General features: G+C 54.9%; 1 protein-coding gene and 1 non-coding gene across 2 annotated transcripts in view; one reads left to right on the top strand and one right to left on the bottom strand.

Moving 5' to 3' along the window:
• The window catches only part of Ehd1 (EH domain containing 1), a 22,346-nt gene extending 180 nt beyond the window's left edge, over positions 1-22,166 (top strand). The window contains exons 2-6 of the mRNA XM_015478215.2: positions 1-472; positions 4,322-4,419; positions 16,556-16,968; positions 19,455-19,619; positions 20,057-22,166. Coding sequence (XP_015333701.1) covers positions 69-472; positions 4,322-4,419; positions 16,556-16,968; positions 19,455-19,619; positions 20,057-20,581 — 1,605 coding nt within the window. The 5' untranslated portion in view covers positions 1-68 and the 3' untranslated portion in view covers positions 20,582-22,166. The remainder of the gene's footprint in view (positions 473-4,321; positions 4,420-16,555; positions 16,969-19,454; positions 19,620-20,056) is intronic.
• On the bottom strand, positions 7,431-7,506 carry Trnaa-cgc. The gene has a single exon. It is a non-coding gene; the product is annotated as a tRNA-Ala (tRNA).

Here is a 22,166-nt window from a genome sequence, read left to right as displayed (position 1 = left end):
GCGGTGCGCTTTCGCCCCGCTCTCAGCTGCCCGTCTACCCCGCAGCGGCCACCCCCGTTCCCCGCAGCATGTTCAGCTGGGTCAGCAAGGATGCCCGCCGCAAGAAGGAGCCGGAGCTCTTCCAGACAGTTGCGGAGGGGCTGCGGCAGCTGTACGCACAGAAGCTGCTGCCCCTGGAAGAGCACTACCGCTTCCACGAGTTCCACTCGCCCGCGCTGGAGGATGCTGACTTCGACAACAAGCCCATGGTGCTTCTCGTGGGCCAGTACAGCACGGGCAAGACCACCTTCATCCGGCACCTGATCGAGCAGGACTTCCCGGGGATGCGCATCGGGCCCGAGCCCACCACCGACTCTTTTATCGCGGTCATGCACGGCCCCACCGAGGGCGTGGTGCCCGGCAACGCGCTCGTCGTGGACCCACGGCGCCCCTTCCGCAAGCTCAACGCCTTCGGCAACGCCTTCCTCAACAGGTATCCTTCCCTTGCCCCGGGGGCTCGAGGGGCGACCTGGGCCTCTCACGGCCCTCGTCCTCGCTATCCTTTGTCTCTGAGGCCCCGACCAGACCCTGAACGACCACTCCCAGGGACAGGAGTCCTACTGAGTCCCACGGAAAAACCCATCCAATCACATCTGGAGGTCTGGGAGTGGGCATTTCGGACTACTACGGCTTCTGTCCCCCCCCCAGAATCTTCCAGATTATCAGTTTAACTCCCAAACTCTCCTGCAGACCCCAGCCCAACTTCGAGCAATGCCGGGGTTCGGGTTAGAAAAATGAGTTATTGCTGTCCTCTCTTTCTTGATTTCCACCTTCTTCCCCAGACTGGACGCATCCAAGTTATTCAAATCAATCTCTCCCTGCTCTGAGATTTTTTTTTTTTTAAATCATGTGGTGTGTGTGTGTTTGTGTATCTGTGTCCCCCTGGGCTGCTGTGCTGGGGTGCTTTACCATCAAGCTACATCCCAGTCCTTTTTGACACAGGATCTCTCAAAGTTGCTGAGGGTCTCACTGAGTTCTGAGGCTGGCCTCAAACTTGAAATCCTCCTGCCTTATCCTCCTGAGTTGCTGGAATTGCAGGCCTGAGCCACCATGCTAGGCTGAGATGTTTCTTAAGTGTCCTAGAAAAACCCAATAAGGCTTTTGGCCATTTCATTTGTTGGTGTGGTGTCTCTCTGCTCTGCCTCCCCTGGGACCATTGGCTTTGTGTAGGAGGGACAAGAAGGATCCTCTGTGGCCTTCTGACTTTGTGGCAGCCCTTTGAAGGAAGGGGACAGATGGACTCTGAATACTTCTCCCAAAGGTATCTCTTAATGGGTCATTGCTGCCTTGAGAGGCTTCAGGAGGTGGTGATGCTAGGAACCCTGAAATGAGATTTGGGCCTAAGTCCCACTTTAGATGTGCTAGGAGGTTCCTTAGCCTACTTGGATTAACTCAGTTTCCCCGGTTAAATGGGTGAGACCTGCCCCCTTATTAAAAGAATGATCCTGTCACGCTTTTCTCTAAAGGAATTCAAGGCATCCCCAGGCCCCAGGGGAACAAGCCTCCAGACTTCACAGACCCTTCCCTTCTCTCTTTCAAAGAGACTCCAAGCCTTTGAATATCTGAAGTCTGTGTCAGGGGGAGAGCCTAGGAAAGAATCTCAATCCTGCCTTCCAGGTCTCCGCCCTGTGTGATTACATTCCTGCCCAGATGCTATGGCCACACAGGGCAGGCTGGCTTGCTCCAGAGCCCAGGCCCTGACCAGGCCCGCCTCCCTGCCTGAGCTGACCTTTGGTGTCTTTTTGCTTCTTTCAGGCATTTAATCCTGTGCTCCCATTCTGTGCTCATGGTGTTGGCAGGGCCAGGTTGAGTGAAGCCCTTTGGGCTCAGGCTCTTGAAGGGCTGGTCCCCTTAGCCTGGCCCCTTTTTTAAGGATGCTTGCTTGCATTTTATCATGCCTGTAGATAGGCACTTGGCTCAGACCTTAGCTGGTGGGAGCCATTTGTTCTTGTGGAAAGTTTGGCTGCTATACTGGAAAGTTATCTGCTCATTAGATTTCTGCTTCCAGGCAGAACTTTTGGGAATGACAGGGTGGGTCATTGTCCTCAAGTCTTCACTTGATTCAATCATGAGGGGAGAGCTTTTTTAAAAGGAGAAACCCAGCATGTTATCTGTTTTCTGCCTTCAGAAACCTAGAGTTTTCAGAGCTGGAAGGATCCTGAATGCCACCCAGCAGCCCCTGCCTCACTAATTTAGGAGACTGAGGCTCAGACCGCCCAGCTGATTTCTCAAGTTCACTCATTAAGACAAGCCTGTGGTCACTAATGCTTCTGCCTGAAAAAGGAACAGCTTAGGAGTTTTGGTCAGATAGGCATTTTGATGGTGTGGGTGCCACTAGACCCAAGATCCACACTTAATGCTGCTTTGTCACCGCCTCATCTCCAGAGGGTCCCTGAGTGCCGGGGGTCTACCAAGGGGGCCTTATCAATTACAGCCAAGGCCCAAGCTGTGTCAGGATGTGTGGTATACAGGGTGCCGGCCGCCAGGGAGGGTGCAACAAAAGGGGCTTTTCTGTGGCTGTTACAGCCTCTCCCAGCACTCTTAAAGGGACCCATTGAGTCATGAACTTGACTTTCCGGCCTTTTCCTTCTGAGTGTCTGCTCTAAGAATACAATCAGATGGAGATGGAGCAGACCTGTGACAGGGTACAATCAGGGAGACCTCAGAGTGACTGGTTAAAACCTGTTGCATAACCAGGCCGCCCACTTGTACAGGGAGACCAGTCTGTCTCCCTGTTAGGACCTAGCATCTTTCCTGCCATCTGCCTTTCTTGTTCTCCACCACACTCCCGGTCGCAGCAGAGCAGCTTCTTCCTGAGTCCTACAAATGTGCCTTCACTCACCAGGCCCCTGTAGGGGCTTTTTTGTGTGTGTTACGTGGTGCTTCTCAAAGGCAGACCTCCTTTCACACCTTTTCTTCTCTCAGCCTTTTCAGAGAGCCCCTTCCTGAGCAGAAACCCAGGATGGGCATACAGAAGGGCACTCGTGCTCCATGCTGGCCTTGGAGGGGAAGTCTGAGGTTTTCTCACCTTGGGGGTCAGTTGGTTTTGCTTGGTTGCTCTTGGTTGCACTCACAGATGGCCCCTCTTGCTGGCCTGTGGACCACCAGTTACTTGGGTGATGGGGCCACAAGGAGGAGCTAATCAGTCCTGAATCCTCCTCACTGTTGAAAGGGCAGCTCTGTGCCTGTGTCCTGCTGGACAATAGGATTTCCTTTGCTCACAGTACTTTCTTAGAGAGGTTTGGTTTGTTTATGGTGCTAAGGATTGAATCCAAGGATGCTGTACACTGAGCTACATCCCCAGCCCTTTTTATTTTGAGACGGGGTCTTGCTGCATTGCCCATGCTGGCCTCAAAATCATGGTCCTTCCTGCCTCAGCCTCGGCAGGAACTATGGGCGGGCGCTGCTGTGTTTGGGTGTTCAGAGAGGTTTTTTTTTTTTGGTGCTGGGGATTGAACCCAGGACCTTGTGCATGTGAGGCAAGCACTCTACCAACTGAGCTATATCCCTAGTCCCTTTAGAAAGTTCTTAAAGGATTCTTTTCTGTAAAGAATCCTGCTGTCAGTTGAGATCACCTTTGTTCTTCTGGGTAGTTCTAAGCCCAGTGTGGAAATTGGGCAGCATAGCTAATCCCTCCCACAAGGAGTCTCCAGCCTGTGTGCTCCCCCAGTCTTTACTGGCAGCCCACTGCCGCCCCTTCATCCAGGCAGCTGGGTGAAAGGGGAGCGCTGGCCCAGCAGCAATGGGAAGAGACCATCCCTCTTCACTCTGTGGGACTCCAGCCAAATAGTTGAACATTGTAATATGGAATGGCAAGGTCTCCGTGTCAAGCGTCTGTTTCCTTCTGAACTGAGTGGTGACCTAGGCTCTCGGCTGTCATTAACAAGTCAGCAACTGGGAAGTAGGACTCTGGAACTCGGGGCGGTGGCCAGGGAGCAGCTGTGACAGAAACACTGCTGTGGGTCATTTGGAGCCTACTGTTACATTTCCAGTTGAGAAAGTATGTCCACTTGGTGGGGGCAGGGAGCATGGCTCCAGGGTAGAGTCCGTGCTTAGCCTGTGCAAGGCCTTGGCCATGTTCCAGCCCCAACACCAAAAAAAAAAGTTTTTCCAGTTTGCTGGCTACCTCTGGAAAATAAGATGATAGGACACCTCCGTACGTTCCTTGCTTCTGGGAAGGAAGCCAGCGTGGAGACAGCGGAGGCCAGAACGCCCTCCTTGTGGCATCTGGAGCATCAACAGCCTTGCCTTGACAGCGCTCTCTGGCCTTGCTCTTCTGCAGGTTCATGTGTGCCCAGCTGCCCAACCCTGTCCTGGACAGCATCAGCATCATTGACACTCCCGGGATCCTCTCTGGAGAGAAGCAACGCATCAGCAGAGGTAAACAGATCCAGGCTGCAGCCAGGTGCCAGTGTCCTCGACCACCTCAGCTGATACCTGTTGCCCAGTTGCCGGGATTCCTTCAAGTGTCTTCCACCCCAGCGTTTTCCTTTTATTTCTATCAGGGATTGAACCCAGGGGCATTTAAGCACTGATCCACATCCCCAGCCCTATTTATTTTTTATTTTGAGACAGGGTCTCACTAAGTTGCTTAGGGTCTCGCTAAATTGCTGAGGTTGGCTTTGAACTCTTGCCTCAGCCTCCCGAGTCACTGGGATTATAGGTAGGTGCCTGGCAGGGCTTTTAAAAACATTTAAAGGAGGGCTGGAGATATAGCTCAGTTGGTAGAGTGCTTGCCTCGCATGCACAAGGCCCTGGGTTCAATCCCCAGCACCACACACACACACACACACAAATTTTTCTAAAGGATACGTGCTTCACATTAGCCTCTTATCTTCAGGCTGCCTCTTTCTTCCCTGCCTCCCTGTACTCAAGTGACAGGAGCAGCCAAGGTGAGGCCCCTGCCCATTCCCTGTGACTGGCTGCTTTTGAATCCTTGGAGCATGCTGGAGACAGGGCAGTTGGGGCCTCAGGCCATGCAGTGGGGTAGCAGGGATATCTGGCTGGGTTATTTGCCTCTGTGCTCAGGTGGCCCAGCTAGCAGTGCTGACTGGCCTCCTGGGGCTTACTTGCTTCCGTCAGCATTTCAAAGTTTTGCCTCCTAGAGCCATCTGAGTTCTAGTAAGCCCAGCAGGACTGTGAGCCTGCCAGATGAAAGAGAAACTAGCAGAACTAGTGAACTTCTTAAGGCTCATAAAAATTTGCTTAAATTTGCTTAGCGTGTGTAGTCAGCAACTGCCCTGAGGTGCAGGGCAAGGGCAAGGGGCGGGGGTGTAGGGGGGTGAAGGGGGTAGGTTTCGTGCCCAGGGTTAGATCCAGTTGTGTCAACTCCTGTCTGAGTTTTGCCATGCTCATTTGAAGACCTGGTTCGGGATGCGTCTGGCCTGGGTCACATTGCTCACTGTCGCCTGCCCCTAAAGGTGGGCACCCACTATAGGGCCTGAGTGAGTGCCTTCTGGAAGGACCATGAGGGCGGGCTGGGGTTGGAGGGGAAATCTGCAGCTGCAGAGGGGAAAATGAAATGAGGAAGGGTTGAGGACCAGTGACCGGTTTATCATTAACTTGCACAGCTCCCCTGTGCCCCTTGCCCTCCGGGCTGCCCCACAGTGGGGAGCCTGCAGGTGAAGCCATCCACCTGGGCTTCGGGGTGCTTGGATCTGCTGTGGCTTTGAGGGGTGAAGCTCTGTCCTCTGTCCTCGCAGGCCCCAGCCAGTGTGACGTTGCATCAGACACATTAAGACTGTGTCCGTTTTTTTCTTTAATTGAAGGTTGAGCCCAGGGAAGCTTTACCACTAAGCTACACCCTCAGCCCTTTTAATTTTTTGAGGCAGGGTCTTGCTAAGTTGTTGAGACTAGATTGGCCTTGGACGTGCAAGAAACCTCTCTCTAATCGGGTTTGAAAGCTGCCCATTTTGCTTTTAGGTTGTAACCCTGGTGGGAGTGATGCTTCTAGGAGTTAAGGGGAGCAGATTTGGGGACCCCTCTAAAGTAGCCAGGGCCCATTTTCTTCCTTCTTATTGGTATTATTGTTCCAACTTGATTTTAAGAAAATGCCTAATGAGCCAACGCCCTGTAACTGGCCAGAGCAAGGCAAGTTTGAATAAGTTACTCTTTAAGAGCAGGAACTGCAGCAGGAGTCCATTCACAACATGCCTCGGGGCTGAGGTGTCCTGGCCTTTGAGGCCTCAGGAGTAGGCTGAGGGCCTTACTGTGTGGCACTGTGCACACAGTGTAGGACAGGGACAGCCACTCACCAAAAGAGGCTTATCCCTCTAGAATGCCATTGTTGGTGTGGCTTTAGGGCCCGATGTGGGTCTCTCCTGGCTCCTGTTACCTAATAAAAGGATTCAGTAGCTTCTGTTTCCCTGGTGCCATGACATTTGCCTGCTCTGTGGTCTGTGACACTTCAGCCTGTGCCCTCGGGGCTTAGGCTGAGCAGCTTGGACTTGAATCCCCGGTTCTGTCCCCTGAGATTCACCCCTTCCCTGCTCCTTTCCTGTGAGGAGAGAGACGTGGTCTGGACTTGTTCTCTCTAGGACATGCAAGGCAAATGCTGTACCACTGAGCTACGTCCCAGCTCATGGTTTTTATTTTGCTCTTTTCTTTTTTCCCTGCGATACTGGAGATGGCGCCCGGGGTCTCTTGATTGCCAGCAATCTCTCTACCATTGAGGTGCATCCCCAGCCCTTTTAGAGTTTCAATTTGAGAGAGGGTCTGAGTTGACCAGACTGGGCCTGAACTTCTGTCTTCCCGCCTCAGCCTCTCCAGTAGCTGGGATTAAGGCATGTACCCCCTGCAGCCTTCTTGGCAGTGTTTTTATTTTTTTATTTATTTTTTTTTTTTTAAGATTTATTTATTTATTTTTTTAGTTTTCGGCGGACACAACATCTTTGTATGTGGTGCTGAGGATCGAACCTGGGCCGCACGCATGCCAGGCGAGCGCGCTACCGCTTGAGCCACATCCCCAGCCCCCAGTGTTTTTATTTTTTATTGAATTTCCGTAGCTAATTGGTCACTTGACAAACGTTTATTTATTTATTTATTTTGGATGTGTTTGTGTGGTGCTGGGCATTGAATCTGGGGCTTTATGTATGCAAGGAAGCACTCTCCAACTGAGCTATATCTCCAGCCCGGCAATGTGTTTTGATGGGGTTAGAAGGACATTAGGGGCCAGGCAGTTCTGGCCCTCAAGTAGCCTGTGCAGGCAACACATGGAGGAGAGAGCCAACAGGAGACAGATGCCTGCCTTGTGGGGCCTCCTGTGTCTGCTAGGTGAAACATGAAGCGCCTCTGGGTCTCTGTAGCCAGAGCCCCCTTATCTACAGAAGGTACCCTTACTGCACCCTGGGAAGAAGAAGGGTGCTGAAAGATTAGGGTATCACTCTGTTTTTTGTTGGTGCTGGGGATTGAACCCAGGGCCTTGAGCATGCGAGGCAAGCACTCTACCAACTGAGCTACATCCCCAGCCCCAGTGCATCCCTCTGATTGGAGGACGGCTGTCACTGTGAAATAGTGAGATTCAATCCATTTTCTAGACTATTCCTTTCTCTCCATAACTCCAGAGATCCTGACTTAAATGTGACTTACTGTACGTTACCGAGTTAGGATTTGAGGCTGGGTGTTTTATCATTGAAAGAAGGACTATTACTTGACACCTCTGGAGTTGCTGGATGTGGACTCCAGGTGGTCACCCCAGGAGATCACAGGAGGGGCGGACTTCCTGGAGACCTTGCCGCTGGTCTCATGAAGGCCTCCTGTGGCCCAGTGCGGCAGAGGAAGTCAGGGCAGGGCAGCACCTTCTGGGCTCCCTTTGCTGGCAGCATAGAAAACAGGTGTTTCCCTCCCAGAAAGAGAGGCCCAAGGCGAAGGCGGGGCTGGACAGTGGCACACTGCTGCAGTCTGTCGTCTGTTCCCTGGAAAACAGAACGTCCTGTGGGTTGCTCACACAGTCGCATTGCTGAGCCCCCGTGCTCCCACTCCCACCCTGTCCGCCAGCCCCTCCTGATTCTTTCCCTTTCCCCACGGCCCCTAGTATGTGCAGGTAATATCGTCTGCAGAGATAAGATGGGGCCTGTGTAGCCCCAGAGCAGTCTGGACACCGCCCAGGCTCTGCTGGGGACCCCTGAGAGTTGGCTCAGGGAAGAAAAGGGGCCCCTTTTGGGGTCTCAAGCTGCTCTTGCCTGTTCAGCTGATCTTCTGAGTGACTTTAAAGATAACATTGTCCTCTGTCAGCGGAGAAAGGTGGCCTGTGAGGACAGCGTTCATTCCTGAGTATTGCCCATGTGACTGATAAAGGGCAGCTGGACCAAGCAGGGCAGGTGCCCTTGGCTCCCAGAGCCATGACCAACCACCTGCATAGTCAGCGCCTGGGAGCAGGGTCTTCCATGCAGTCCTCTGGGCAGCAGCAGGTGGCGCCGTTAGGGGCCTGGCTAGTGCGCCCCCCACCTCCCCTATTGTCACTCTGTAGCTGTGACTGAGCTGTAACTGTTGTGCCTCAGTTTCTCCCAGGAAAGCTGTGTTGGCAGGGGCAGTGTGACTTCAGCCTGGCTGGCTCGGTGCCTGGTTTCCTGCTGCTACTGCCCAGCAAAGCGTCCCATCTAGTCACCACAGCAGCTGCGCCTGCGAGGAAGCTGCTGCCGTGCAGATGAGGAAACAGGCTGAGGGACATCAGTAAGGAGCCCCAGATGACACCAGGCAAGCAGGGGTCAGCCCCAGGATTCAAACCTGGCCAGGTTGTGCTTTTTCTGCAATGTAACTGAGAGTTGGATCAGATGGACCTTTGACCCTTTTGGGTCTTTATAGTACAGGGTTCTAAGCTCCCTAAAACACAGAGGCTGCCTTCTGCCTTCCCCCAGTCAAGGTCGGGCTCAGTCTGGAAGGGACCCGAGGTCTGAGGTTTGAATAGCATCGTCTCCCTGTTCCCTGCCTCCAGCCAGAAGCTGCCCCCAGGCCATCCATGGAGGTCCCCCGGGTTCTCACTTGCCCTCCTGCGGACTGTCCCTGGTTTGCATGCTTCGCCACGCCTTCCTGATCCTCATAGTTGGGTAGGGCTTCCCAGGATCAGACTCCAGCTCTGCAGCCCAGAACCCTGTGACCTCATCATACCCTCTAGGCCAGTTTCCCTAGAGTGTTCTGCAACCACAGGCTGCTCCAGGGGTTGCCCAGAAGCCTGGGGCAAGGCTGAGTGCTGTGTTCCTCTTGGAAATACAGCACAGATGATACCAGAAGCTTCAATCCAGGTCAGCACTGGCCCCAAGGAGTCACTGTAACTCCTGGGGGCCACATCATGGTGACAGGTACAGCAGTCCTTTCACTGTATTATAGCCCTCTTAGGGTTGTTGAGGATGGTGTAGAAGTGGACATGCAGGAGGCGCCCGCCCTGGTGCCTGGCCCACAGTTAAGCATTCATCAAGTGTCCCCTGACTAATAGTAAACAGACCAGAAGCTCCAGGGTTTCCCAGACTTTGCTGTTTTTCTGAGTCATGTCCTGAGGAGCATTCTCGGGGCGGCACTGACTCAGCTGGGGTTCCCCTTTGGATTCCAGAACATCCTCTGGCCTGGCCTGCCCATAGCCAGCCTCCCTAAAGCCTTTGACCGCCACCACACCCCACTGGTGTGCATCCCCCCTGCGTTCCTCCTCTCTGCCCAGCAAGCTGGTTTGGCTGAGCGTTCAGCTGGGGGTGCAGCCAGCTCTGCCCGTGGAGGCGGCGTACCAGGCTGTGCTGGCTTCGGCACCTGTTCCCCAGGCTGCCAGCCGGTGGCAGGCTGGGGAGCAGCTGGCCCGAGGCCTGCAAATGTTTGGTTTCTATTTGAGGTACCAGGCATTCTCCACGCCTCAGAAGCCATCCTTGCCTTACACGCCCATCAGGATCTGGGCTTCTTGGGTCCCAAATACAAATCCTGAGAGTGAATAAGAGCAGACATTCACGCAGAGCCAGGCACTCACTGGACCTTCCGGCAGCCTCTGGGGTGAACTACTGTCTTCCACTACAGAGAAGAATCTGGGAACTTAGGCTTGGGTGACCTCTGGGGTGACCTGGCTGGCTGTTGATTAGAACTAGCGCAGGGTTGAAGTGTGGAGCCCGGTGCTGTCATGGTGACTGACCCCGGCCTGATACAAAATCAGCTAAGGACACTGTCTGCGAAAATCAGTGCCTAGAAAGGGAGAGTTCTCCTCCCTTCCCCTTTTCAGCAGGCTGGTTTTCAGGGAACCTAATTAGCACCATTGACTCCTACCTTTTGGACTGTAAAGAACTTTCCCTGGGATCTAACTATGTCACTTTGAATGAAGGCTCCAGGCCAAGGCCGTTATCGCACTCTGCCTTGTAAACACGCTTCCCTCCTGAAAACTTGGACACATGATCACATATCCTTCACATCCTTTTTTTTTTTTTTTAATATTTATTTATTTTTTTGTTTTGGGTGGACCACGGTATCTTTATTTTATTTTATTTATTTATTTTTATTATTATTTTTTTTTAATATTTTATTTTTTAGTTATCGGCGGACACAACATCTTTGTTTGTATGTGGTGCTGAGGATCGAACCCGGGCCGCACGCATGCCAGGCGAGCGCGCTACCGCTTGAGCCACATTCCCAGCCCCTTTATTTTATTTTTATGTGGTGCTGAGGATGGAACCCAGTGCCTCATGCAAGCTAGGCGAGTGCTCTACCACTGAGCCCCAGCCCCAGCCCCATCCCTTTTTTATTATTATTTATTTTTTGGTTGTAGTTGCACACAATACCTTTATTTTATTTATTTATTTTTCTGTGGTGCTGAGGATGGGACCCAGGGCCGCACACATGCTAGGTGAGCGCTCTGCCACTGAGCCGCAACCCCAGCCCCCCCACATATCCTTTTTTGAAACCTTCCATGTATCTTTTTAGACTAGAAAATTTACAACACTTGATAGCTTATAAATGTTGTGAAAACTGGTAAGGGGGACTCAGAATCTGGAGTGCCGATCTCCTCTGGTTTCTCCCACTGTTTGAACGCCGTTTGCCACTTCTTGCCTGATTCCGGCAACATGCCAGTCCATCTGTCCTTCCACCGCTGCCTTGTCTTGTTGCTTATTTTAGGTCAGATGGGTTGAGGTCTGCGTTCTGTATGCTTAGATCCACCTTTTGGAGTGTACAGCTCATTATAGCAACTGTTTGCCACCAACCAGGACAGGGAATTTCCCTCACCCGAAAACTTCCCTATGTCCTCTGTGGTCACTTGTGCCCAGTTCAGGCAGCACAGTGACATTTGTCCCTAAAGTTTGCTTTTTCTGATATGCCCTATAAATGGAATCATACAAATGCAGAGCCTTTGTGTCTGTCTGTCTTCTTTCATCGATTCTGATGCTTTTGAGATTCATTCCTGTGTTTTGGAATATTGAGCTGGGCACGGTGGCACATGCCTATAATCCCAGCAACTCGAGAGGCTGAGGCTGAGGATCTTAAATTTGAGACCAGCCTCAGCAACTTAGCAAGGCCCTAAGCAACTTAACGAGAACCCTATCTTAAAAACTAAAAAGGTCTGGGGCTGTGGCTCAGGTTTAAGCACCCGTGGATTCAACCCCCAATACCAAAACAAAAACCAAAACCTTTCCCTTAAAAAAAAAACCAAAAATCATTTGAGGTGCAGGTGATGGAACCCAGGGCCTCCACATGCTAGACCGGGGCTCCACAACCAAGCCACACCGGGCCCTGGCGTGCTTCCTCTCTATTGCTAAGCTACATCCCATCTCAGGCTGACCTCTCATTTGTGACCCATTCACCTCTTGAACTTTCTCCAGTTTGGGACAAAACTGGAGTATTTTATTATTCATAACTTGACTAAAGCTGCTGTAAATATTGGTGTACAGCTGTTGGTATAGGCTTTCATTTCTTTCCAGTAAATGAATCCCCAGGGTGAGGGCCTTGGTTTAAACTCTATGCTACTTGAGCGTGGGGAGCTTCCGAGCTGGTCCTTATAAGCTGCTGGGTCCCAGATCGCGAGACCCTGCTTGGCTGTGCCGTCTCCGTCCTGTGGGAGTTGGGAACCTGTGTGATGGGGTGTTTGGCAAGGAATATTGAGGCTCATGCTGCTTGAATGGCAGGAAACAGGAGTCAGTTGGAGACAAACCCTCCATTGTTTCACGTTCTAGAACCTTGCGGAATGTGTGAGGCAGCTCTCTACAGCTGCTGGTGCTTGGAGAGGGAGGGGTGTGTAGGGCAGCTCCCTCGTCCTCTCCTGGGCCCAGGTGGGAAGGCAGCTGTAGGTGGCCGGGGCCTCTGCTGTGGCTGTCCAGAGCAGCTCTGCTCACCCTTAGGTCCCACTCCCAGGACTTTTTTCTCTTAATGTATAAGATTTTCCACTTCACCCACTTCTTCATGTGCAGCTCCGTGGCGTTGGGGACATTAACATCTGTGCAGCCAGCCCCTCTGTCCATCTCCAGAACTTCTCAGCTCCCCAAATTGAAATTCTCCACTAAACCCTGCCTGCCCCCTTCCCCCACCCCCACCCCCCGCCCGGCCCCTCCCTCCCACTTTCTCCTGGCATTGGCTGTTCTGGGACCTCAGGTGGGGTCTGAAGTGGCCTGTGACTGGCTTCTTTCTCTTGGCGTCTGTTCTTCCAGGTTCCAGGACTTTGGGGCCAGAGCTTATCCCGGGGGCTCATGTCCCTTAGCAGAGGTGACACTGGCTTTTACTCACTAAATCCCCACTGAGCAGGTTGACTTTTCTCTCCAGCCTACCCCAAGGGCTGTGTTTTCTGTGTCAGCTCTGTCACTCCCACCTGGGCCTGAACTGGACAAACCTCACCTCCACCCCTGCATCCGGGCCTGGGGACACCCAAGCCAACCTCTGCTGGCCCCAGAGCCTGCAAGCTCGTTCTGTGCACATGCTGGGGTTGCTGGTGGCCTGACGGGTGGGTGTTTCTGTTCTTGTCACCCACCACCAACCTGAATGGAGGGTTCAGCTGCTGTTCTTGCCCCTTGTTGGGGACCCCAGGCACTTGGTGCTGCTGCTGTGTGGTGTGGCCCTCCATGCCTCTGGAAACCAGTGTCTCAAGCCACAGAGGTGCCTCAGAGGGCAGTGAGGGACGGTGGGCCAAGAAGCTCCAGGTGGGCCTGGTGGTGGTGTCCAGACATGTGGTCACATGCCCTTGATGACATGGTGCAGGCATGAGTGCTGTGACCTTTTAGGTGACCTGTGGATGTACTTGGCCAGCCGCTGTGGCTCCCTCCCACCAAAAGTGTGAGCATTTTCCATAATAAACAGGAAATTTTATTCACCTGTGAAAATATTGCCTTAGCTCCATTTTTGACTCCTGCCTAGGTGCTGGCCAGGAACTGGGCTTGTGGGCCGGGTGGGGGCAGGGTCGGGCTGGGATTCAGACTCCGGCCTCCTCCGCTCTTGTTCCCTGTGGACGAGAGGTAGGGGAGGGAGGCCAAACTGGGTGGGACTTGGGAGGGTGACCTCAGCTCCCCAGGCACTGTCCTGACTGCCAAGCCAAATCCAACATGGCTGAGCACAGCCCATCAGGGCGCCCCTGTTCCCAGGAACTTGGTTTTGGCATCGCTGCGTCCCCAGCTGTGTGGATTCTAGTTCCCACTTGTGGTGGGGTGAGGACACAGTGTGACGAGGGAGAAGTTGAGCTCACTTTTGCTGAGTGAGAGGCCTCCATTATTTCCTGAGACTTTTCGTTTTTCAGTGCTGGCCTGTGTCCCTAAAGCTACTCCTCAAAAAGTGGCCCCATGGGTCAGCCGGGATGTGGCCTGGGGCAGCACCATCCCTTCCAACTTCTGCTGACTTTTCATTCCCTGAGTGTCCACTCCCTGCTCCGGGACCAGGGTGTCCCTGCAGCCTTGTACTTTGGAACTGGCAGCCTATGGTGGCTGTCAGCTGGCATGTAGTATCCTGGCACTTGCTCAGTGTGCTCCCACACCTGGGCACGTTGAACCTGGGCATTCTGCTGCCCTGGCTATTGTTGGCTGGAGTCCCGGGAAGCAGATGGGGTTCCCTTGCCCAGACCGAAGCTCAGCCCCAGCTACTGCACACCTCTGCCTGGGGAAGAGTTGCCTTCTGGTCAGCATGCCGTGTCCCTGTCCTCTGGTCAGCATGCCGTGTCCCTGTGGTGCTGCAGCAGCAAAGAGTTGCAAAGCACAGCTCTGGGGAGCCCCCCGCCCCCCCGCAACCATGCTGTCACTAAAGAGGTGGATCTGGGATTTTCTTTACATTTTGGTGACTTGCCTCAAGGAGTCTGGCCTCTGACCTCCAAGTCAGGCCAAACACTGGTAGCTCTGAGTTCCTGACCAGTGATGGAATTCCAGGCCCCTCAGTCCCTTGTTCCCAGGGAACTCCACGCCCCCTCCCCCAGTTGTTCCATTTCCTGCTAGGTCCCTGTGGGGGGCCCTCCCATTACCTCATTTAATCCTGCCTGTAGGGCCTAGAGAGAAATCATGCAGATACAGTAAAACTCAGAAATGAAGTCACCAGTCAGTGGCTAGAGCCGGGAGCTGAGTCCAGAACTACCTTATTTCAGAGACTGTGTCCTTTCTGGCTGTCCCAGCATTGGGAGAGGCACAGCAACCCTTAAAGCGCACTTGACCTGGGGCCTGGCAACATGAACATTGTTGTCTTAGGGAGTGGAATCACACCCTGGCAGCCCCGCGGTAGCAAACCTGTAGCCTAGCGCCTTGGGAGCCACAGTCTCTCCAGCAGCCGGGCTGGGGACTTGCCTCCAGCCTGGGAGGGCTGGCAGGATGGGGAACACAAAGGCCTGAGCTGCCCGCCTGGCTGCCATGCAGCACTGAGCAGGCCTGAGAGGGCCACATCCACATTCCTTGGACGGTTGTCCTTTTCTGTGAGCTCCCCTCCCCCTGCCATCTTTCTGTCCCTCTTGTCTGCAGAATGCATGTCAGACCAGTGGTTGGGGGCACCATGCGGTCTTCACGGGGAATGCCAGGTGCAGGCTGTCTGGGCGGGCCCCAGGCATGCCCCCTCCTATAGAGCATCTGCGGGAAGGGCTTCTCTGGTTTCTTCGCAGGAGTTTGTGACTGCTCTCTGGGAAGTGCTTTGTGGTTCTTAGAGGGCTGGCCTACGTCTGTGGTGGCTTGGGCACAGGTGCAAAACAAGGAGAAGGACCGGCACCTTGTGGGCTATGCCAAATTCCCCGGGGACTCTAGGCTGCTGCCATACACAACCCGCCTTTCTCATAGTGTTCCTAAAAGGCGAGAAGCAAATTTTCACTTCTGGGATCAGTGGAAAGATTTTGAAGAGCCATAGTTGTCAGATAAGATACTAGTTAAAAACACTATTGCGGAGACTCCAGAATGGCCCAAGTCAGATACCCAGGAGTTTATGTGAAAAATAATAGTCCCAGCCACCGGGAACACACAGCTTCCATCTTTGAACTCAAAGTGTCTACTCTGCTCCTACCATTACATCTGTATCCCAGTCCCCAGAGAGAAAACCAAAAGGGCTCTTACACCTTTTCTTATTTCTGTTGCAACGAAGGATGGAAAATGCAGGCTTAACCTGGAAGCCATGAATCCAGCTTAAAATAGAGAGTTTTGTTATAAGTGGCAGAATTCCAGTTAGTCTGTCAGATGGCACAAGTCATTTTAATTGGTTGAGTTTGATTGGACCTTAATTGGTTGGTGAGAAACAGCATAAAGTAGGGTTCAGTGCTGGAGCTGGTCTGGGAGAGTCACTTGGTCACAGAGACATGCTTCAGAGGGCTGCGGTGCAGTTCAGAGGCAGAGCACTTGCCTAGTGTGCGTGAGGCCCTGGGTTCCCTCCCCTGTGCCGCGGGGGGGTGGGGGTGGGGGTGGGGGAGAAGTATTTGACACCTACAAAGGGAAGTGGTTTGCAGCACTCCATGGGCTCGATGTAGAGCAGAGGTCAGCAAACTTTCTGGAAGGGTCAGAAAGTCAGTATTACCAGCTCTGCAGACTTCACGATTTCTGTCACAACCGAGCTCTGCTGTTGTGGACAAAAGCAGCCCTGGACACACAGATGAGTGTGGCTGTTTCCCTGGCGCTGTTTACACAGCAGGTGTGGGGGGGCTTGTGTCGTCTCTGAGCTGTAGTTTGCCAGCCCCTGTTGCAGAAAATAAGAGAGATTCTTGCAAAATAGGGAGCCTGGCACATAAGCACTGAACAGGTGGCCACTAGACTGCAGGCACTGCTGGTGGGCACACAGTTGGCAGGCGGCAGCACCTGGGTCCATCTCTCCTGCCCTACTGTGCAAAGCCACATTGCTAGGGTCATCTTGCCCTCACGTGACCCACTTTAGAACAGGCTGGGTGGCTTCCTGTGCTTGAGCACCTATCCATACCAGGTGCCGCGGGTAAGAAGAGTATGGCCATGCGGCGCCGAAGTAGGGAAGACCCAGCGACCCTGTCCTAGGCAGTGGTGCTGCTCAGATACCTGCATTCTGGGGACTTGAAGAGCACCCCCGGGTATGGCAGTTCCATGCCAAGTTAGGGCCAAGAGCCAACAGGGCAGCCTGGGCCCTTGCTCCCCGACCTCACCCCTCTTTCCCCCAGGTTACGACTTTGCTGCGGTCCTGGAGTGGTTCGCTGAGCGGGTGGACCGCATCATCCTGCTCTTCGATGCCCACAAGCTGGACATCTCCGACGAGTTCTCTGAGGTCATTAAGGCACTCAAGAACCACGAGGACAAGATCCGCGTGGTACTGAACAAGGCCGACCAGATCGAGACGCAGCAGCTGATGCGGGTGTACGGGGCCCTCATGTGGTCCCTGGGCAAGATCATCAACACCCCCGAGGTGGTCCGCGTCTACATTGGTTCTTTCTGGTCCCACCCGCTGCTCATCCCCGACAACCGAAAGCTCTTCGAGGCCGAGGAGCAGGACCTCTTCAAAGACATCCAGTCTCTGCCCCGAAACGCTGCCCTCAGGAAGCTCAATGACCTGATCAAGCGGGCCAGGCTGGCCAAGGTAGACCCTGGGGCAGGGGGCTGGGCACAGCATCAGGTGGGGCCCAAGGGGCCCGGGGCTCTGGGGCTGGAGGTTTGCCTGAGACGCAGCCCAGCTGTCTGCTGAGCCAGACCAGTGTTGCTCTTTCTGTGTCACAAGCCACTGCTCTGTGGCCCTGTGGTGTAGTCCAGGGTTGTGCCTCCCTGTGTCAAAGTCTGAATGTGTGTTCAACATGGAAACAGGAAGTTACCACAGAAGAAAGGAGGTGCCCCAGAAATGGAGTGTGCTGTACGTAGCTCAGGCCTCCACAGCTGCCCCTCAGGCTTCGTTGTGCATTAAAGTGCGCGGCCTGGTGGTGGTACTGGGGGTGTAGTAGGGACGGCACCCAGCCCCCGGCCAGCCCTTGGTGGCCTTGTAAGGAAAACAAGGCACAAATGAAAACAAGCATCAAGCATCTGTGCTGTTACAGGTAGGCTGGGGGCTGCGTGGCCACAGCTTGGAGCCATCCCAGGGGACAGAGGGCCATGGGGTGGCCTGAGGTGGGAGCTGCTGTCCAGGAGACAAGAGGTAGCTAGTGAAGAGATAGGCACTGGCCTTCAGCCCAGAGAGAGCACCAGTGCGTAAGCCCACACCCCGGGAGGCGGCAGCAGCTACGCAGGTCCTGCAAACCATCCTGACCCTCCAGAGGAGCTCAGAGCCCGTTGCACCTGACATAACATCTGTGTCACTTGAGCTTTTGGGATCTGGGTGCCTGGCCAAGTGCTTGAGTGAGAGTCTGGGGTAGTGGAGGCTAGGAAACCCCGTCAGCACGCCAGTGAATCCTTCAGGCACAGAGCAGAAGGTGTCACTTTAGGATGTCTGATTTTTTTTTGGTAACATTGAGGGTTGAATCCAGGAGACCTCTGCCACTGAGCTACATATCCAGACCTTTTAATATATTTTTTTTATGAGACAGGGTCTCACCAGGTTGCCCAGGCTGGCCTCGAACTTTCAGTCCTCTTGCTTCAGCTTCCCAAATTGCTGGGATTCTAAGTGAGGCCACCATGCTCAGCTCAGAATTGGTGTCCCCAGTGAGCACTTGTCAGAAGCTTGCTCTGGGGAGGGTACAGGGCTCTTCATTTTTCTAGATATCCAGGACTCCCTGTGAACAGAGCTGGCTCTGAGATGGGAGCCTGTGGTCTCAAAGGACCAAAAAGAGCCTGAGCTAAGGGGCGGCCCTGACCCTACTCTCCCCCAGGCTGCAGAGAGTGGCCCTAGCCTCGGCCTGCTCAGCCTCCATCGGCGAGAGGCAGAACAGGGCAGGCCAGACTCCCTGCCCTCAGAGATGGCTTGTAACTGTCTAGTCATAAGCCTGGAAAGCCCCGGGGTCTCTAGTTTTGTCCTACACCTGCTGTTTTGTGGCTGCTTCCTTTTCCTGGGGACTAGCGCTAGCCTGTGCTGGGAGAGTGGTGTCTGTGGCTGTGACCCACCTGCTATAGCATCCCTGGGAGATCCCGGATGCCAGCCCCAGAGCTGGGGGAGCTGCCACTGGGACTGAGTGGGGTGCACTGGATGGGCTGGAATGGCCACAGGAGGGGAGCGGCCGCCAGCAGCAGCCCTCTGTGACTGGACGTCACTTGGCAGGGCTGAGCGATTTGAGGGCTGGGCTGCTCTTGGTGGGGGCACCAGTGCAACCGGCCTGGAGCAGGCGGCAGATGAAAGGTGGCCGCCCTTAATTGGGAAATGTGTAAGCAAGGCTTGAAGCTGAGCAGAACCTCGCAGCAGCTGGAGAAAGCCTTTGTGGGTCCTTCGTGGGTCCTTCTAGTCCTCAGTCATCCCGAGGCTGGTGGTGCGCAGAGCAGAGCTGGGACTGCATTGGAGCTTGGGAACGTCTGAGCACAGCACAGATTTGAGGCTGTAGGCAGGGACACCCACCGCACCCCACCCCGCCCCCACCCCACTGCCTGGCTCTGCAGGGAGCGCTCGCCTCCCCTGCCTTGGCAGCTGAGGCCAAAGAGAAACAGGCAGAACGGGAGCCTGGGACACCCTCCGCTGCCCCATTACATGCCCGCCTCTGCCCCCAGCACCTTGAGCACCTTGCTCCTGGGCCAGGCTTCCAGGTGCTCTGAGCTCACTGGAAGAGACTGAGTTCTCCTGGCCCGAGGTTCAGGGGAGGGTGTGCAGTGCCTCGTGGCGCCTCTCAGTGCTGAGCTGGTGGCCTTCTCTTGTTGACAGGCAACACTTGTCATCATGACTTGTGCAGGACGTCATCTGCCTTCTGTTGCAAGTGCACCCTCCTTTCCTCTGTCCCCATGGCAGGGAGGGGTTGTGCCTCTTGCCAAAATGTGTCCATCCCTAGACCCAGGAATCCTATGGTGGAACAGCAGCTTTGAGTGTGACCCCCGCCCCTCTGCCTTCCTGCCCCCAGGCAGTGAGCAGTGGGCACCTGGCTGCATTCCTGAAGGCTCTTGGGCAGCCAGGGCACATGCCAAGCAAGCCCCTGACGCCCAGCCCTTCTGCCCACCCAGGTCCATGCCTACATCATCAGCTCCCTCAAGAAGGAGATGCCCAACGTCTTTGGTAAAGAGAGCAAGAAGAAGGAACTGGTGAACAACCTGGGTGAGATCTACCAGAAGATTGAGCGGGAGCATCAGATCTCCCCCGGAGACTTCCCCAGCCTCCGCAAGATGCAGGTATGGCCGCCCCGAGAAAGGCCAGGGCATCGGGTGCTGGCTCTGGAGGGAATCCTGGCTGCAGGGGGTAGTGCTTCCCCAGACGGACACAGCTGGGTTAGTCACCTGCACCCCACCTGAGTCAGGGTTGACCCAGATTGTGACACCAAGGAGGGGAATGTGGTGACTCAGCAGGGGGTGGGGCCCTTGAGCATCCTGTCTGACTCCTGGAGGGTGCTGCCGAGCCAGGGCTCACAGCGCTGGACGGTCAGCGAGGAACTGGTTGCCTCCTTTGTATTTGTTTTGTTTTTGCAGTTCTGGGTTCAGAACCCAGGGCTTCACACGTGCTAGGCAAGCGCTGTACCCTGAGCTACACCCCAGCCCCCAAACCTGGTCTGTCTCCTTGTGAAGCCAGGGCCGCTGCCCCACCCAGCCCTCTCCTTTCTCCTCCACCCTAGGAACTACTGCAGACCCAGGACTTCAGCAAGTTCCAGGCCTTGAAGCCCAAGCTGCTGGACACAGTGGACGACATGCTTGCCAACGACATTGCTCGACTGATGGTGATGGTGCGCCAGGAAGAGTCCCTGATGCCCTCCCAGGCCGTGAAGGGCGGTGCCTTCGATGGCACCATGAACGGGCCGTTTGGGCACGGCTATGGCGAGGGGGCCGGTGAGGGCATCGACGACGTTGAGTGGGTAGTGGGCAAGGACAAGCCCACCTACGATGAGATCTTCTACACACTGTCACCTGTCAATGGCAAGATCACAGGAGCCAACGCCAAGAAGGAGATGGTGAAGTCCAAGCTACCCAACACGGTGCTGGGGAAGATCTGGAAGCTGGCCGACGTGGACAAGGACGGGCTGCTGGATGACGAGGAGTTCGCCCTGGCCAACCACCTCATCAAGGTCAAGCTGGAGGGCCACGAGCTGCCCGCTGACCTGCCCCCGCACCTCGTCCCGCCCTCCAAGCGCAGGCATGAGTGACCGCCCTGGCCATGCAGGGCCACCCGGATGTCCTGCCCACCCTCTGTGCCTGCCCAGGTGGGCGGGGCCTGGGAGGCAGAGATTGGGGGAGGGGAAGGGTCACCACCTTTCAAGGTCCATAAAGACTGAGCGGTGTTTCCTCAGTTCTCAAACAGGAAGACCACCATCTTTCTTTAAGGCTGTTCCTGGGCCCGTTGGGGGAGGCGGGGTGACGCTCGGATGTGAATGATGGAATTTTGTGCACAAGAACTATGGATATTTTTAATATATAACGTTAGAGGCAGCCTTCTTTCTTGCCTCCTCCTCTGTCCGACAGCCCATGCGCACACACCTTCTCTTCCGTCCCAGCCTTTACTCTTGCCCTGGCTAGCCGCCATGGCAGCTGACCCCAGGGTGCTGGGCCGCCTGGCCCGCCTCAGCTCATGGTCTGGCAGCTGCCACCAGGGGCCGCCGAATAGACAGGAGCCCCAGTTCCCTGTGTTTCCAGACTAGGGATGGCCTCGAGCAGCGGCTCTGCCCCAAGCCCGTGCTCCTGGGGTGAGCCAGTCTAGTTTCTCCCCGCCTGGCCTGGACAGCCTGGGCTCCCAGTGCCCATGCCCCACCCCTGCCCCTCACACCCCCAATCCAACAGCCCTACAGTGTGGCGGCCACAGGTGCAAAGCCCAGCCGCCTCTGTTGTTTTAGGGGGCTGCAGGGAGGAGTGAGCGCCTTCCAGGAACACGTAAGCTAGGTCTTGTTCTATAAAGGGACACCTTTCATACTTGACCAGGTTTTCGAGAAACTTCCACGTAACTAGTTCAAAAGCTGGGACTTTTGTCTCTCTTGCCCACAGTCCAGCTTTGGGGCAGCTTCACCCAAGAGCCATTAGGGGTGTGGAGTAGGTCAGAGCCACCTTTCATGGCCCAGGTTTGCTTTCTGGCCCAGGAGGGGCGGCCGTCCCAGGCCTGGCCCAGAGATGTCTGAACTGTGGCCCTGGCTCGCTCTCTGGCCTGCTGGAGCTTCCTGGCACTCTTCTTGAGGTGGGTGGAGGATCCCTGTGACCTGGTGTGGTTTGGGGCTGTGAAAGGAAGCCTGCGGCTCTGGCCTCCTGTCCAGGCAGCAGGGACCAGGGGAAAACCCAGCCCCTTCACCCCGTTTTCCTCTCCCTTTCCTACCTTCCCCCTCCCCCTGAGCAAAGGGGGCCACACAGGACCTGGATCTCCTCAGATGGACCCCACAGCCCCAGAATGAGCAATAAAACCAGAGCCAGCAGGCAGCCAGTGCAGACACCTTTACTCTGTGCGCCTTGGGGACCTGGGGACCTGGGGACCTGGATGCTCTCGCTGGCTAGGGCAGGTGGAGCAGCCTCCTGTGCTCAGGTGGGCTTCAGGGAGCCGCTTGCCCACCGTAGTGCTGCTGCTGGCCTGTCCCCCACTGCCCTGGCCTGCCTTTCATCCTGTATGGTATCAGGTGAGGATGGGTGAGGTGCGCCCTCACTGCCCCGTTGGCATTCCCTGGGTAAGGGCACTTGTTCACACTCACCTGGGGGCACGTGTCAGACTGGAGACTGTTTTCCTTGCATTAAAGAAAGTTTTCATTGTGCCGA

The sequence above is a fragment of the Marmota marmota genome, unplaced genomic scaffold (genome assembly GCF_001458135.2).
Source record: "Marmota marmota marmota unplaced genomic scaffold, marMar, whole genome shotgun sequence".
In the NCBI taxonomy this organism is placed as follows: domain Eukaryota; kingdom Metazoa; phylum Chordata; class Mammalia; order Rodentia; family Sciuridae; genus Marmota; species Marmota marmota.
The sequence above is the reverse complement of the archived record's forward strand: the minus strand, read 5'-3'. Positions and strand labels throughout refer to the sequence as shown.